This window comes from Hylobates moloch, unplaced genomic scaffold (assembly GCF_009828535.3).
Source record: "Hylobates moloch isolate HMO894 unplaced genomic scaffold, HMol_V3 SCAFFOLD_23, whole genome shotgun sequence".
Lineage (NCBI taxonomy): Eukaryota > Metazoa > Chordata > Mammalia > Primates > Hylobatidae > Hylobates > Hylobates moloch.
The window spans coordinates 33,307,142-33,324,304 of record NW_026652298.1 but is presented as its reverse complement, the minus strand read 5'-3'; the positions used below and the strand labels follow the sequence as shown (position 1 = coordinate 33,324,304).

Genomic DNA, 17,163 nt, shown 5'->3' with positions numbered 1-17,163 from the left:
ACACCCAACACACACATCTCCCACACAAATACACACAGGTGGAAGCACACGCAACCACATTCTCCCATCACATCCACACCCCGAGGCTTTTTCAATCTGGATATGGCCCTTCCTCCTCCACCAGGCAGGCCTCCAGGCTCTGAGGGAAGGGGACGGAGGGATGCATAGATGGACAGACGGCAGCTGCTGGGGAAGAAGTGGCCCTGAAAAAGCGCCCCATCCCTTCAACTGGGGGTCCTCCATTTGTTCCTGGGAACAAGAATTCCTCCACCTTCTTTTCTCTCCCTGAGTAAGCAATGTGGCTGGAGCAGGGAGGGTGGTGCCTACAGCAGCCCCTATACCTCATTCACCCCCATCCTGCCCGACCCATCCACTCCCCACCACAAGCTGGAAGATAAGGCAGTCCCTGTGGTTAGCAGAGCCGGAAATTCAACCCAGAGAGGTTAGGGGATGCCCCAGTATGACCCAGGAAGTCACCACCCCAGGACTTCAGGGTCCACATGCAGATGAGATATATGGGACCCCAGTGCTGAGCCAGAGTGAGGAAGGGAGGGCTCTGGGGGCAGCCAGCCCCTCCCCAGGCAGGAACAAGCCACTGCCCCATCTCCAGGCCCCTCTGTAATCCAGGCCCCTCTGTAACCCAACCCCCTGCACGGATTGTGCAATAATTACAGGTCCAGCTCATTCCTCCAATTCCTTCTTCCTTATTATCTCATCGCCTCTGCTCAAGCTGGGCCCTTCTGGGAAAAGAAGATGAGTAGGAAGGAAAAAAATGTCCCATCTCCCTTTCCCATAAACAGCCCTGGCCACAGAGTCTTCCTGATTGCACACAAAGAAAGTGTAGCCCAGAGACAGGAGTCTGGTGCCCCAAATCACACAGCAGGAAAGGCCCCACACGGGCCTCCCCAGGTCCCCAGCTGCCAAAATTCCAGGCTCATTGCATTCCTGGGTGGCCTGCCCCCTGCCCTGGCCTTTGTGACTCTGCTAATTAAATTTATTGTCATGGTTCTTGTCAATATGCTAATATTAATTGCCAATTTACTGCACACTTTCCGGGTGCCAAGTATGGAGCTAAGTGCTTCATGTGGATATATATCTATATATATAGATATAGATGATATAGATATAGATATAGATATAGATATAGATGATATAGATATAGATATAGATATTTTTTTTTTTTTTTGAGACAGTGTCTCACTCTGTCACCCAGGCTGGAGTGGAGTGGTGCAATCTCGGCTCACCACGGCATCCACCTCCTGGGTTTAAGCGATTGTCTTGCCTCAGCCTCCCAAGTAGCTGGGATTACAGGTACATGCCACCACACCCGGCTAATTTTTGTACTTTTAGTAGAAATGGGGTTTCCCCATGTTGATCAGGCTGATCTCGAACTCCTGACCTCAAGGGATCCTCATGCCTGGGCCTCCCAAAGTGTTGGATTACAAGGCTGAGCCACTGCGCCCGACCCATGGATTTCTTTCATTCTTTAGTCATTTGAGCAATCTTTTTTCTCTTTTTTTTTTTGAGACTGAGTCTTGCTCTGTCGCCCAGGCTGGAGTGCTATCTCGGCTCACTGCAACCTCCTCCTTCTCCTGCCTCAGCCTCCCAAGTAGCTGGGATTACAGTTGCGCACCACCACGCCCAGGTGATTTTTCTATTTTTGTAGAGACGGGGTTTCGCCATGTTGGCCAGGCTGGTCTCGAACTCCTGACCTCAGGTGATCCGCCTGCCTCGACCTCCCAAAATGATGGGATTACAGGCGTGAGCCACCGTGCCCAGCTCATAACACTCTCAGCAGAAGGCATTATTTTTGCAGGGGAGGAAACTGAGGCTCAGCTAGGAGAAGACACCTGTCCAGAGTCACACAGCTCCGAGAGAGCCTACAGTTTGACCACCTTCACCCTCCTCTGTGCCAGGCCTTATTTGGGGGATAAAGAGGTGTTTTTTTGTTTGTTTTTTGTTTTTTTTGAGACAGAGTCTCACTCTGTCCCCCAGGCTGGAGTGCAGTGGCGCCATCTCTGCTCACTGCAAGCTCCGCCTCCCGGGTTCACGCCATTCTCCTGTCTCAGCCTCCCGAGTAGCTGGGACTACAGGCGCCCGCCACCTCCCCCGGCTAATTTTTTTCTATTTTTTAGTAGAGACTGGGTTTCACCGTGTTAGCCAGGACTGTCTCGATCTCCTGACCTCGTGATCCGCCCGCCTCGGCCTCCCAAACTGCTGGGATTACAGGCGTGAGACACCGCGCCCGGCCTGGGGGGCTGAAGAGGTTTAAAAAAAAACAAAAATCCAGTCTTCCAGAAGCCCTGACCCATGCAGCTTCCCGGTGGGGCACTGTGTCCTGGGTGCTGAGGGCCTGGGGTCTAGTTCAGCTCTCCCGCAGCCGTGCTGTGTGACCTCGCCTGGCTTTGCAACCTTTTCTGGCCAGGCCTGTGGGTGATGGGGTGGGAGAGAGGCGTCCTCGCCCCATGGCAGGGTTTGTGGCACAGAACCTGCAGAGGGAGAAATTGAGGCGGACTCATGGCAGCCCGGTGCTGCCCCCTGGTGGCGATGGCCGGGAAGGGCAGAGCCAGAGAGCATCCCCCTCCATCAGCTCCCTCATCCATTCACCCTCAAGGCTTCCCCAGTTCAGACATCACGCCTGGGGTTCCGGACCTGTGTTAGGGAGACCATCGCTTCAAAATCCCCAGGGAAGGAGGCGGTCCCTAACCCTTCCCAAAATGTGTAACCTCAAGTCTCTACAAGAAGCCTAGGCCTGGAGCAGTGACTCACGCCTGTAATCTCAGCACTTTGGGAGGCCAAGGCACGTGGATCACATGAGGCCAGGAGTTTGAGGCCAGCCTGGCCAACAAGGTGAAGCCACGTCTCTACAAACACTACAAAAATTAGCCGGGCTTGGTGGTGCTCGCATATAGTCCCAGCTACTCAGGTGGCTGAGGCATAAGAATTGCTTGAATCCAGGGAGGTTGAGGCTACAGTGAGCTATGATTGTGCCACTGCACTTCAGCCTGGGCAACAGAGCAAGACTCTGTTTCAAAAAAAAATGAGAAAAAAAAGAAGCCCAGGCTGTGGGCTGTGACATCCCGGGATTTCAGGCCCAGCGGTTGGGCCGTGATGAGTGGCAGATACATTTCATTCATTCATTTATTCATTCATTCATTCGTTCATTCACACATTCGACCTGGGGGTGCAGCAGAAAGCCTTGCAGGCAAGGTCCTGGCCCCCACAGCTCCACAGGGAGACAATCGTCAAACCTCAGACTCCAGCACATACAGGCAGGGGGTGGGCGTGTGCTGAGGCAGGGTCAGAGCCAAAGGAGCAGCAAGGACAGAGCCAGAAGGTGTGTAAGGGGCAGAGAAGATGGGCTCCTGGACAGGGATGCCAAGCTGAGATTTCAAGATGGCCGGCCAGATGTGGCCAAGAACAGCAGGGCAGGGTGAAAGGGCACTGGAGACTAAGCCACAGGTTCACTCGAGCTGCTGGTAAAGGCTGCCTCCGCACCACACAGCAGGGGGTCTGTGAAGTCCGCGGAATGAGGAAGGGGTTGGAGGAGGAGCTGGGTGGAGGTGAGGTTTGCTGGACTCAGGCAGGAGCCCATCGACAGGGTGAGGCCGTGTTGCTCAGCCTTTTGCCAGCCGGGACCCACGTCCAGAATTTTGCCAGACACGGGAACCGCCTGAATTATTGATTCACTGGATACCTCTTTAAAAGCTGTTCCCTTTTAAAAGTTTTTTTTTCTTTTTGAGACAGAGTCTCACACTGTAGCTTAGACGGGAGTGCAGCGGCATGATCTCTGCTTGCTACATACAGCCTCTGCCTCCTGGGTTCAAGCAATTCTCCTGCCTCAGCCTCCTGAGTAGTTGGGATTACAGGCGTGTGCCAACATGCCTGGCTAATTTTTGTGTTTTTAGTAGAGACGGGGTTTCACCATGTTGGCCAGGCTGGTCTCGAACTCCTGACCTCCAGTGACCTGCCTGATTCAGCCTCCTACAGTGCTGGGATTACAGGCACGAGCTACCACGCCTGGACCCCTTCCTTTACTTTGGTAGCTGCTGAATAGCTGTGCCAATGGATGTGGGGGTTGCTTCTAGTTTTTTGCCACTGCATTGAGTAGGTTCGTGCCTATAGCACTTCGTATTTTTGCCAGTGCATCTCTGGGTTGGATTTCTGTTATAGAAATGGTATTCCTGGGTTGCAGGGCCCCACGCGGCAGCTCCCCTTGATATTGCAGCTCCCCACATTGTGGTAGGATGAGAACTGCCTGTTTCCCCCACTGGCCGTAACTTTTAGCTTCTGTCAATCTGACAGACAAGCAATGCAATCTTCAGATGTTCCTGATACACTCTGGCATGATGAGACACCATCCCTGGCTAAGAGCCAGGATAGTGGCCGGGCGCGGTGGCTCACGCCTGTAATGCCAACACTTTGGGAGGGCGAGGCGGGCAGATCACCTGAGGTTGGGAGTTCGAGACCAGCCTGACCAACATGGAGAAACCCCATCTCTCCTAAAAATACAAAATTAGCCCGCGTGGTGACACATGCCTGTAATCCCAGCTACTTGGGAGGCTGAGGCAGGAGAATTGCTTGAACCTGGGAAGCAGAGGTTGCCATGAGTCGAGATCATGCCATTGCACTACAGCCTGGGCAACAAGAGCAAAACTCTGTCTCAAAAAAAAGATCTGGGAGAGCATCAGATTGGTGCCCCACAGCTGCATCTAATCCTGACTTTGCCTTTCCTCGCTGTGTCCTTGTGTAAAGCCCTCGGCCTGCCCTTGGCACAGAGGATGAGGTCTATAATTGGGAGTTCCTCTTCTGAGCCATTCAAGCCATTTGCATTTTACCATAATATTGCTGGCTTCCTTAGGAAGGGAAAATGAAGCAGGCAATAGAAAAAGAATGCTGGCTTCACTGACCACACCAAGAGCAGACCCCTCACCTGGGTTATGTCATCTGATTTCACAACAACCCTATGAGCTTCTTATTACCCCTGTTTTACAGATGAGGAAGGGAGGGGTTGGAGGTTTAAAGAAAAGTGGGGGCCGGGCATAGTGGCTCACACCTGTGATCCCAGCACTTTGGGAGGCTGAGGCAGGAGGATCACATGAGGCCAGGGGTTCAAGACCAACCTGGGCAATATAGTGAGATCCCTTCTCTACTAAAAATAAGAAAAAATTAGCCAGGCATGGTGGTAAGCACCTGTAGTCCCAGCTACTCCAGAGGCTGAGGTGGGGAGGAAGACTTGAGCCCAGGAGTTTGAGGCTGCAGTGAGCTATGGTTGCGCCACTGCACTCCAGCCTGGGCCACAGAGCAAGACCCTGTCTCAAAGCAAAAAGAAAAAAGTGGGACCTTGCCCAAGCTCATAAAGCTGAATAACCAGGAGGCAGACTGGACTTTCGAGCAGGTAAACACACACACATTTACACCGCGAATATGTGTGGACATGTGAACCTATACATACATATAGTTCTTCTTTCTTTTTTCTTTTTTTGGATGGAGTTTCACTCTTCTTGCCCAGGCTGGAGTGCAGTGGCGCAATCTCGGCTCACTGCAAACTCTGCCTCCAGGTTCAAGTGATTCTCCTGCCTTAGCCTCCTGAGTAGCTGGGATTACAGGCACGTGCCACCACGCCCGGCTAAGTTTGGTATTTTTAGTAGAGACAGGGTTTCATCATGTTGGCCAGGCTGGTCTCGAACTCCTGAGCTCAAGTGATCCGCCTGCCTCGGCCTCCCAAAGTGCTGGGATTACAGGCGTGAGCCACCGCGCCCGGCCACATTCCTGACAGGACATGAACATGCCACAATTACATCTTCACATACATCTGGTTAGCTCCCTCAGGATAAATTCCTCCAAACAGAATGGCCGGGCTCTAACAGGACTATATTTCAGAACCTTGATCAGTTTCCCCACCCAGCCGTCAGAAACCTCCCACCTACCCACCATGTGGGGCCGTGGAAATGTGGAGCAGGGCCATCTCCAAAGGCCGTTCAAGCCGCGCCCGCAGGAAGCCCCTGCCCTCCTCCTGCAGGAAGTGAGGATGAGGCCACAGTGAAGGCACACATCACAATGGCTGTTCCACTGGAGCCAGGCCCAGCAAGGGGTGGCCGGGTGTGGCCCCAGCTCCTCACACCTGGCAACCGAGCCTCCTCATGAGAATTTCTGGAAATAAGCACATGAGCGCTTAGAGCTCGGAACGCGGTGCTGCCCAGGCACTGTTGCTGGACAGAGGTCCTGCAGAGCGCCGGGATGGAATCATCCCCAGGGTGAGGGCTCCCCTCACTCAGGGGCCAGGGCTGGTAGGGACAGGGAAGAAGTCTACTCTGGAGCCCACAGGAAGCAGAGAGGAGACGAGGGTCCCTGTGCTGACCTGGGGCTGCCCTCAGTCCTCACCACCCTTCTCCGAAATCCTACTGTCCCCACCAAGCAGGGGGCCACGGAACCCAATAGAGACCATTGGGCAGTGGGGCCTTCAACGTGCTGTACTCACTCCTACAGTGTTGCAAAGAAGTCGCCAAATGAGACTAACGACTCCCCCACATCAGGTATGACGCTCCTGCCTGTGGCCAGAGACAACCCAGGCTGAGCGTGGAGGCAGCAGGAGGCAGAGGCCGTCCTGGCCCTGGGGCTGCCTGGCCATGTTGGCATGGAATTGGGAAAGTTACCGTATCTTTCAGAATCTGTTTTCTTTCTCATCTTGAAAACAGTGTAGACCATGTGCAGTGATCGAGGGGATTAAGAAGATGATTGGCCGGGCATGTGGCTGACACCTATAATCCCAGCACTTTGGGAGTCTAAGGCAGGAGGATGGCTTCAGCCTAGAGTTCCAGACCAGCATGGGCAACATAGGGAGACCCCATCTCTACAAAACATTTTAAACAATTAGCCAGGGGTGGTGGCGCACTCCTATAGTCCCAGCTACTCAGGAGGCTGAGGCAGGAGGATGGCTTGAGCCTGGGAGGTAGAGGCTGCAGTGAGCCATGATAGCACTACTGCACTCCAGCCTAGGCAACAGAGTGAGACGCTGTCCCAAAAAAAAAGAAAAAAAAAAAAAAGAGGGTTGATGTAGGGCTGGGCAGTAGGGCAGTTGCTAACTGGGCCTGAGATCAGAATGACTTTCCAGCTGGCAGCCCTAGGCCAGGTCCTTAGTTTCTGACCTTCAGTTTCTTGTTTTGTTTTGTTTTTTTGAGACAGAGTCTCCCTCTGTCACCCAGGCTGGAGTATAGTGGCACAATCTCGACTCACAGCAACCTCTGCCTCCTGGGTTCAAGCGATTCTCCTGCTTCAACCTCCGGAGTAGCAGGGATTACAGGCGCCTGCCACCACACCCGGCTAATTTTGCTAATTTTGGTATTTTTAGTAGAGACGGGGTTTCACGATATTGGCCAGGCTGGTCTCGAACTCCTGACCTCAAGTGACCTACCCACCTAAGCCTCCCAAAGTGCTGGGATTACAGGTGTGAGCCACTGCACCCGGCCGACCTTCAGTTTCTTCATCTGTAAAACGGGCATGCGGAACAGCCCCGAGTAGGGCTGCTGGGGCACAGGACAGGCATGAAACCACTTTCTGTCCCACAAAGCCCAGACTGTGTGGTCAGAAGTAGCCACAGGCGGAGCGGTGGGCGGTTCCTGCCCTTTGAGTGCCCCCAGGTCCTGGGAGGGGCAGCAGGAATTGGGGGTCCAGACAAAGCCCAGGTCCCTGTGCAAAGCACCCACGTGGTTCTCAATGGAAACCCATCGCCCACACAGCATTAATTGATGAGACTCCCATCCTCCCCGCTCCTGGACCACACACTCTGGATATCCGAGATCCCGGAATTCCTTGTCCAAACGGCCGTAAGCCTGCTTCCAGCGTCTGCAGCGACTCTTCTCGAGGCCCCAGGACCGGCCAAGCAGTGGCTCCTGGGAAGCAAGGGGATGGAGCTGGGGTCTCCACACACTGACAGGTTCCTTGTGGTTCACTGGGACCCAAAAATCCTCCTTTGAAGGAGTAGATGGAACGCAGCCGCGTTTGGAGTCCTCCTGACCACAAGCAAGGGCATATAGGGTTTGCAGTGCGTGCTCTGGAGTTAGACACATTTAAGTTCCATCCTTGGCTCTGACACTTATTTCCTGGGTGACCTCAGGCAAGTTACTTACCCTGTCTGAGCTCAGTCTCCACACCTGCAAAATTCTAATAATACCACATACCTCAATGGTGCTTTGGCAAGAGTAAATGCAGTGACGAGTGTAGCGCTTAGTACAGGATGCAGCACGTAATAAATGCTCAATATATTTTTTAAAAAGATCATGAGGCCCCGCACTATCTCCGCATCCTGAACTTTCTGGTGCTACCTCCGGGAAGATCTTATATCTTAAGACATGAGGGCATAACTGGAGTCAGAAATATCTGGGTGTGGCTGGGCACGATGGCTCACGCCTGCAATTCCAACACTTTGGGAGGCCAAGATGGGTGGATTACCTGAGGTCAGGAGTTTGAGACCAGCCTGGCCAACATGGTGAAAACCTGTCTCTACTAAAAATACAAAAATTTGCCTGGCGTGGTGGCACGTGCCTGTAATCCCAGCTATTCGGGAGGCTGGGGCAGGAGAATCGCTTGAATCTGGGAGTTTGAGGCTACAGTGAGCCAAGACTGCACCGCTGCACTCCAACCTGGGTGGCAGAGGGAGACTCCGTCTCAAAATATGCCTGGGTTGAAATCCTAGTTCTTCTACCTCTAACCATACAACCATGGCAATTTTATTGATTCCTCTAGGCCTCGGCTTGCTTGCGTGCTTTTTTGTTAGAGACAGGGTCTCACTCTGTCACCCAGGCTGGAGTGCAGTGGTGCAATCATGGCTCACTGCAGCCTCAAACTCCTAGGCTCAAACCATCCTCCCGTCTCAGCTTCCCAAGGAGCTGGGAATACAGGCATGCACCACCATGCCCAGCTAATGGCCTCAGTTTTCTATTCTGTAAAATGGGTACCTACCTCAGGCTGGCTGAGTTTATTTTTGCTTTTTGTTTCTTGAGACAGAGTCTGGCTGTGTCGCCCAGGCTGGAGTGCAGTGGCACCATCTCAGCTCACGGCAACATCTGCCTTCTGGGTTCGAGTGATTCTCCTGCCTCAGCCTCCCGAGTAGCTGGGATTACAGGCGTGCGCCACTGTGGCCGGCTAATTTTTGTATTTGTAGTTGAGATGGGGTTTCACCATGTTGGCCAGACTGGTCTTGAACTCCTGATCTCAGGTGCTCTGCCTGCCTTGGCCTCCCAAAGTGTTGGGATTACAGGTGTGAGCCACTGCATCCGGGCCTAAGTTTTGAGCTAAGTCCCTGGCATATAGTGAGCCCACCGATCTGAGGACGTTTTTCTTCCTCTCTCCTAAAGATCCGCATCCTGCTGGTCCCCCTCCTCCCTATGGTCCTCCTCCCTGGATGTACTTTGAAGGCGTAGGTGAGTGCCCCTGCCAGCCTTCCCTCCTTGCTTTCTGTCTCATGCTCAGAGCTGCCCAGAATATTCTCTTTCCTGACCGCTGGCCAAGACTCTGCCCAAACAGCACATCCTCTGGAAAGTTCTCCTCCCCTGACCCTGCAGCTGTGGGCCCCCGCAGCTGGCCAGCTGCCTCTGCTCCCATGCTAGCTGTGTTGCCATTGGCCACCGAAGCAGCTCTCTCCAGAGGGAAATCACTGGTGGATGGGGCCTGAATACAGTAGGCACTCAGGAAATTTTTATGGAGCGGACTCCCGTTCTCTACTCTGCAAACACACCACCCCTCAGGCCACAGAGGAGGGGAAGGCAGAGCCCCCCAGGTGGGTCCTGGGTTTTGGGACTTTAAACAAATTTTCCAAGGAATTCTCAGGCAGTCTCCAGATTCAGAACTGCTGGGTTGGATAGATTCCTGGAGGGCACAGTGAAGATGACGTCACCACTGAAAAGCACCCTTTAGGTCGGGTGCGGTGGCTCAGGCCTGTAATCCCAGAACTTTGGGAGGCCAAGGCAGGTGGATTGCATGAGGTCAGGAGTTCAAGACCAGCCTGGCCAACATGGTGAAACCCCGTCTCTACTAAAAATACAAAAATAAGCCGGGTGTGATGGCACATGCCTATAGTCCCAGCTACTCAGGAGGCTGAGCAGGAGAATCGCTTGAACCCGGGAGGCAGAGGTTGCAGTGAGCCGAGATTGCAGCACTGCACTCCAGCCTGGACAACAGAGTGAGACTCTGTCTCAAAAAATAAAAAGAAAAAAGCGCCCTTAGAGCCCGCTGGAAACCCCACTTCCAGCTATGAACACTTCTTTCCTTAGTTTCCTCCAAACCGGGGTGGGGGAGCCACACCACAGCCCCACATATCAGGTCCCCAGTCTCCAGATCCCAGCATCTCCCCATCTCAGGTGAGCACCGACAGCCCGTGGGAAGTGAGAAGCCACAGGGGGCCTGGCTAGGGGGGTCCCACCTGCTTCCCGCTTCCCAGTCCCAGAGCTGTATGCCGGCATGCCTGTGGTGGGGACGTCCATGCCGGTGCAGGCCATGTGTCCCTACTGTGGAAACCGCATCATCACAGTGACCTCCTTTGTCCCGGGTGCCCTCACCTGGCTGCTGTGTACCACCCTCTTCGTGTTCGGGTGAGTGGCTGCCCCTCCGCCGCTGCAGAGGCCTGAGCACTGGGAGGGGTGGGTCCGGGTGGGTCCCTGCAGGGTAGGGGGAGCTTCCGGGGAAAATAGCAGGACGAAGCATAGGGGAGGCCAGTTGGGTGGGGCCGTTACCTCGAGAGGAGGCGGCAGCCCTCTGACCCAGGGACCTCCCATGAGAACAGCAGGGAGCAGAGGGGTGAGTGATGCCTGCAAAGCCGCCAGCTCAGGGCACCCATGGCAGCTGCTGCTGTCACTAGCAGCCGAGAACACGCGGGTTCAGGATGGCTCTTACCTCTCAGCTGTGGAGTTTTGAAACACACAGAGGGGCCAGGCACGGTGACTCATGCCTGTAATCCCAGCACTTTGGGAGGCCGAGGTGGGTGGGTCACTTGAGGTCAGGAGTTATAGACCAGCCTGACCAACGTGCTGAAACCCTGTCTCTATCTCTATTAAAAATACAAAAATTAGCCGGTCATGGTGGCACGTGCCTGTAATCCCAGCTACTTAGGAGGCTGAGGCAGGAGAATCGCTTGAACCCGGGAGGCAGAGGTTGCAGTGAGCCAAGATCACGCCACTGCACTCCAGCCTGGGCTACAGAGTGAGACTATGTCTCAAACATACACACACACACACACACACGCCCGGGCCCCTCCCAGACTCCGCCTGGGCCCCAGGTGCGTCCAGCGTGCAGTCAGAGGTGGCCCTGCTCACGTCCAGCCTCTGCTCCGGGGCTGCAGGTGCGTCCTGGGCTGCTGCTTCCTCCCCTTCTGCATAAGGAGCCTAATGGACGTGAAGCATTCGTGTCCTGTGTGCCAGCACGAGCTCTTCTACTACCACCGCCTGTGATCCCCCAAGAAATAAATGCCAGGGGTGCCACCTGGGCACACCCGTGCCTATGTCCTTGCCTTCTGCTCTGTCAGCCCAGGAGATTGGGCGGCCGCCAGTGCTCCGGGAGCCCATGTTGAGTGTGTGGGGGTCGCGCCGTCCTGTCCACCTCCACCCTCTTCTGACTCCTTAGAGCCATAGTCCATAGTTCAGCCCCATCTTTCTGGGCTCCCTCCCATCAGCTCAAGCCTCTGCCTCTTTGGGAAAACTATCTCCCTGCAACTCCAGCCGGAAGGAGAGACCTGTTCTCCCTGATAGCCACATCCTCATCCACTGCATGCACCTCGACCCACATCCGGGCTTACTCCGGGCCCTGACCCTGCCTGGTTGACCAGTGGCTCCGTTGCTAAGTGCAACATCCTACGGGCACTTGCTCCTTCGCTGCTACCTGACTGGGCTCTCTGTAGCCCTTGGCACTCTCCCTCCCTTCCCAAAAGACCCCATCTCCTGGGCTGCAGCAGCTCTCCAGCCCCTCCTGGTGGGTTTGTCACTTGGCCAGTGCTCCTCAGGGTCTGGCCTTGGCTCCTCCCGTCACACCCAATGCTTCCGTCGCCAGCTCCTGCATCCCACCCACAACCTTCTCCCTAGGATGCCTGAGGCCCTGCAGAGCCAACAGGTCTCACATTAACTCCCTCCTCTCTCTCCTCCTGGGCCTGGTAGCTGGGACAAGAGTGGGTGGCGGTGCCCCCTCCAGGGCAGCCCTTCAGTCCTATCCTTGCCCTGCAGTGATTTCCTTCCTCCGCTTTATCCCCTCCTTGAAGGAGGCAGCAGCCTCGGGTTTCCCTATCGAGTCTCACCTGCTCCTGCTGTTCTCCAGCAGCCAGTGGCCAGCACTGGGCCGGTGATTCTTGTGGGTGAGGATCCGGAATTGCTCGGACTATGCCCGACACCTGCCGACAATGTGTCTCTCTCAGCCCAAGCCCACATGCTTCCCCTGAGGCCCCCTGAGGCCGTCTGTGAGCTGGCTCCAGCTCCCCTGCCCACCCCAACCAGATACGACTGAGTGCCGCTCCCTCACCACCCACCCGACCTCCCCAGGCTGCTCCCAGCAGCGTCCAGCCCTCCATCAGCCCCTGCCCTGTCACAGTCTGGTCACCCGCTCTCTGGTGTGTCACTTTCCCCAGGCGTTTTGTGAGGTCTTGGCTTACCTCTGTAGCCCACGGCCTGGTGGGGACAGGCGGGTTATAGAAGCTAGGATGGGGCAAGTCTGCCCAAATCTGTCTGGCCTCCCACCAAGAGGTTTAACCCTTAAGACTCCCTTACAGCTGCAGCTTTACAGGACGGCGGAGCTGCTGTGGAGGAAGGTGGACATTAACAGGCCCCAAATAAGCTGATGAATACGACCCCTTTCAGGGTCTGCCTGCAAACAAGGTCAGGAGGGGGACGATGGGGTAGAGGAAAATCCAGTATCATCACTAAAGGACTTACATTTTGCAGAACACGCTGGGCGCTGTGACTCATGCCTGTAATCCCAGCACTTTGGGAGGCCAAGGTGGAAGGATTGCTTGAGTCCAGTTCTAGACCAGCCCGGGCAACACAGCAAGACCTCGTTTCTACTGAGATGCGGGGCCGGGGGGAATTAGCAGGCATGGTGACGAGTGCCTGTAGTCCCAGCTACCTGGGGGGCTGAGGTGGGAGGATTGCTTGAGCCTGGAAGGTCGAGGCTGCAGTGAGCCCTAACCATGCCAGTGCACCCCGGCCTGGGTGAAAGGGTCTCAAAAAGTTAATAAATTTTGTGAAGTAGAAATATTGTTCTACTCGTCATGTTTTCAAATAAGATGAATTTCACAGAGGGAACAAAAGAAGTAAGGGAAGAATTAGGGGGAAGAAGTAATCAGGAGCTGGGGGCATGTGAAGCCGTCTTCACTAAAATGTGGCTGGGGGCGCTGTAAGGCTCACACCGATGGGGTATTGACCCATTATTGCCCCCACCCTACAGATGTGTAAGCTGAGGCTGAGTAACTAGATCAGCGCTGGAGACGTAGGTCTGTCCTCAGGGTCCAGCATCAGGGAGGAAGGCAGAGAGGCGAGGGGTGCATGTGTGCGTGTGGCTGAAGGCCTGCAAGAAACGGTGTGAATGCGTGTGTGTACGCGCGTGTGTGTGGCTGAAGGCCTGCAAGAAACGGTGTGAATGCGTGTGTGTACGCGCGTGTGTGGCTGAAGGCCTGCAAGAAACGGTGTGAATGCGTGTGTGTACGCGCGTGTGTGTGGCTGAAGGCCTGGAGGAGGGGTGTGTGTCTGAGGGTCTGGAAGGGTCTAGAAGGGTGTGTGTGTGTGCATGTCTGTGGCCAAAGGCCTGGAGGGATAGAAGGAAGCATTACCTGTCTTCCATCATGTGGTCTTCACAGGTAGAGGTTCCGGGAGGCCATAGGCCAGGCAACAGCCATCTTGGCCAAAGCCTGGCGTGATGGGGCTGACAGGTCCTCAGGTCACACCGGCCCCGGGGAAGGACAAGTTATGGGACAGGTTTCCCTGGAGTAAAATGCCCCAATGCCTGTGCCTCTGCCACCACCCAAAGGCCTGGCTAAATCGGGAGAACAACTTCCTGGTCCACACTAGCTGCAGGCCTCAGAGCCTCCATTTCCACTTCAGAGACTCAGCAAGATTTTTAGGGTTGGATGGTGAAGTTTCTGACACAAATTAGGCAGCTAGTACCTGGGAACTCCAGTAAGTCCCTGAAGACAAAGGAAGCAACCTCTCATTTGTAATAAATGAGGACACAGGGTCAACATAGGGAGACAGAAAAGCCCCTGGTGGACGAGGCGGGTGGTCATCCATCCAGGCTCTATTTCAAGGTGAGGTGTGAGGGTCTCACCTAGGACGAGGGCCCAGCCACCGGGCCTCCACCATCCAGAGGGAGACTTGCTGGCTCTGCAGAGCAGCCAGGCTGTGGCAGGTGACAATCAGGGGGCTACTTGGTCTTGCTGGCAAGGCCCACCTGCAGCCTGAACCCTCCATCTGCAGAGTTCAGCTGGAGCCTCTCGTTCTGATTCCACACAGCCTGTTGGCTTTCACTCGGATTCCCAGATGGCTCCAGAGACGTGAGCGCCTGCAGTCCAGGGACAGTGTCCGACCACGGCCAGGCTCTGCCCACTCAGTGTGGACTGGCTGGGGTGCCAGGTCCTCCTCAGTCACAGGAGAGCTTTCATAGGCCTGAGTCAGTCACCATTGTGCCTTCAGAGGTGGCCAGGTCCTTGGCATGGCTGCAAGCTTCTGCTGTGACTCTATGGATCAGTCCCCAGGCCTTCTGGATGCAGACTGCCCCGTGTTAGGAAAACGTCACTTGCCAACCCTTAGAAATAGGAGAATTCGCATTGAAAATCCAGGATTTTCAGCTTGGCGAGGTGGCTCACCCCTGTAACCTCAGCATTTTGGGAGGTCAAGGCGAGAAGATCACTTGAGCCCAGGAGTTTGAGACCAGCCTGGGCAACCTAGGGAGACCCTGTCTCTACAAAAAATTTAAAAATTAGCCGGGCATGGTGGTAACACCTGTGGTACCAGACACTTGGGAGGCTGAGGCAGACAGATTGCTTGAGCCCAAGAGGTCAAAGTTGCAATGAGCCATGACTGCATAACTGCACTCCAGCCTTGGCGATGGGGTGAGACCCTATCTCAAAAAACTAAGACAAACAAAAATACACATTAAAAAAAAAGTCGAGGCTTCCCAGGTTCTGTTGTCTGAAGGTGTAGATGCAGAGGAACTGGGGTCTTCAGAGGCTGCCAAATGGGGTGGGACTTCATCTGTCCCTTGGCCCAGCCCCCTGGAATACCCCTAGACCCAAGCCTCGGGGTGTCTGCAGTCACTGCCTTAGACAACAGGACCTGAGCCACTGTTCTAAGTCTCTCGGTGTTCATGTGTCTGAGGCTTTGTCCCAGGGAAGCCTTAGGTTCTCCTATGCCAAGACCTTGCCGCGGGGCCAGGCTAGGGCAGGGCCGGGGCTTCCTTCTCCTGCACCCCTTTCCCTGACCGTTGATGTGGGCCTCCAGGCCCAGGGCCGGCCTCTTCCTCAGCTTCGGGGCCTGTCAGAGGGGCAGCCCACCACTGGCAGATGAGCTTGGAAAGTTGCTGAACCCTCATTTGAAACTGGGGACAGCCCCCATCCTACCCCGCACGGAGGGCTGAGCTAGGGCTACCTGTAAAACAGGGAGGTGAGGCGGGCAGCCAGTGGGGGTCTGAATGCCAGCTCCACACTGGGCAAGGCTCAAGTCCCCATGGCTCAGGGTTCTGGCCTACTTTGGTCCACCAGACACCTCGCTGCTGACCCCTCAGGGCTGGCTCACTGTACACAATGGTTATCACAAGGGGTTTCTTGCTGCTGTCCCTCCTAATTAGCCGGAGGCAAGAGTCAGAACAGCCCCCACCCCACCTTCTCACAGGAGCCCAGTGGGCAGGTGTGGCACTGGCGCCAGCTTGTGGGCAGAGTTCGGTGGTGGCTGGTGACCTTCCTCACAATGCCACCCATACCATTTCCCTACTGGAGCTCTCAGCTCAGGCGGGGCAGAAAGATGCGCCAGGTGCACGTGGCCTCCAGCCATGCCCTGTGGGATAAAGGCATGGAGGGGCCATCAAGGCCAGGCTGGGAGCCTTGAGCAGCTCCTGGACTAACCCTCACCACCAGGGAGGGGCTGGCCTTAACCACCTTTCTCTGCCTCCTCGCTGCAAAACCAGCTTTGCAGCAATGAGCTTCAGAGGGCTGAGTGACGCTGAGTACCGGTGGGGAAGGACAGGTGGTGCCAGTCTCTTACTCCTGGTCATTGGACTTCAAGAGTGGTCTGAATCCGTAACTTCTTTCCTCTCCGACGTTGTCCACGAGCTGTGCAGGCACCGTGCTGTGAACTCCCAGGCCCACCCCCAGATCCAGCCATTGACAGCTGGCAGCCTGTAGGGGGTCAGTGACCCCTTGCAGCTGATGGGAAGGGGCCTCCCTTTGGAACCTGCAGTTTTGCTCACAGACCATTCATGGCCTCCAGCTCCCAGGCCTCACTCAGTTAAAGGCTGTGAAAGGCAAGTCAGAAGAAGATGCACAGGCACCCATCTCCCCCAAGGGCAAGATGCAGGGATGGGGGAGTCTGTCCTTAACTGTTCTCACCCAGAAAACCAATGTCCCGAACGCTTTAGGGAGTAGGCCATAAAGAACGACCACTCCAATGCGTGTGCTTCACGTAGCACTCAACAGCCCTCGAGTTAGTCACTGTAACTCCCGAGGTGGGGAATGTTTTGTTAGAACTGCATACCCCGTAAGGAAGACATCAGCCACATGTGCAAATTAGAATAAAATTAAAATTCAACCCCCTCTGCCACTTAAGCCGCATTTCAAGTGCTTTATAGCCACAGGTGGCCAGAAGCTCCACCGTGACAAAGTTCTGGTGAACACGACTGGGTGAGAACAGGGTGGTAGCAAGGCTGGCCGGAAACACTGCCCATTACTCACTCACACAAAAGCCTTAGGGATGTAGTCCAATGGGGTTGGCAAGGCCTGGTTGTTATCTTGGCTCCCCTCCTCCCCAGGGGACCTACCTACACCACTAGGAGGTAGTGACTCAGCTATCTAATCTGAAGCTCTCTTGGCCCAAGAGGCCCTTATATCAAGCCATGAAGACAGACCATTTCCCTGCAATCCAGGGTTGGTAAACCTACAAAACGGGGTTTTTAAAAACGAAACTTTGTGGGGACAGCCTC

The 17,163-nt window shown here is 55.0% G+C and overlaps 1 protein-coding gene across 3 annotated transcripts; it reads left to right on the top strand.

Annotated features, from left to right (window-relative positions):
• The first annotated feature begins 6,148 nt into the window (after nt 1–6,148).
• Nucleotides 6,149–11,499, top strand: LITAFD (LITAF domain containing). Of its 3 annotated transcripts, none has more exons than XM_058434191.1 (5): nt 6,149–6,222; nt 6,422–6,536; nt 9,357–9,422; nt 10,359–10,589; nt 11,336–11,484. In XM_058434191.1, the coding sequence occupies exons 4-5, from the start codon at nt 10,459–10,461 to the stop codon at nt 11,442–11,444; spliced, it is 240 nt and encodes a 79-aa protein (XP_058290174.1). In that variant the 5' UTR covers nt 6,149–6,222; nt 6,422–6,536; nt 9,357–9,422; nt 10,359–10,458; the 3' UTR covers nt 11,445–11,484. The 3 variants fall into 3 exon arrangements, with proteins under 3 accessions (XP_058290174.1, XP_058290173.1, XP_058290175.1); XM_058434190.1 differs by having other exon boundaries at nt 6,164–6,222; nt 10,439–10,589; nt 11,336–11,499; XM_058434192.1 differs by lacking the exon at nt 6,149–6,222 and having other exon boundaries at nt 6,229–6,536; nt 10,439–10,589.
• The last annotated feature ends 5,664 nt before the right edge of the window (nt 11,500–17,163 follow it).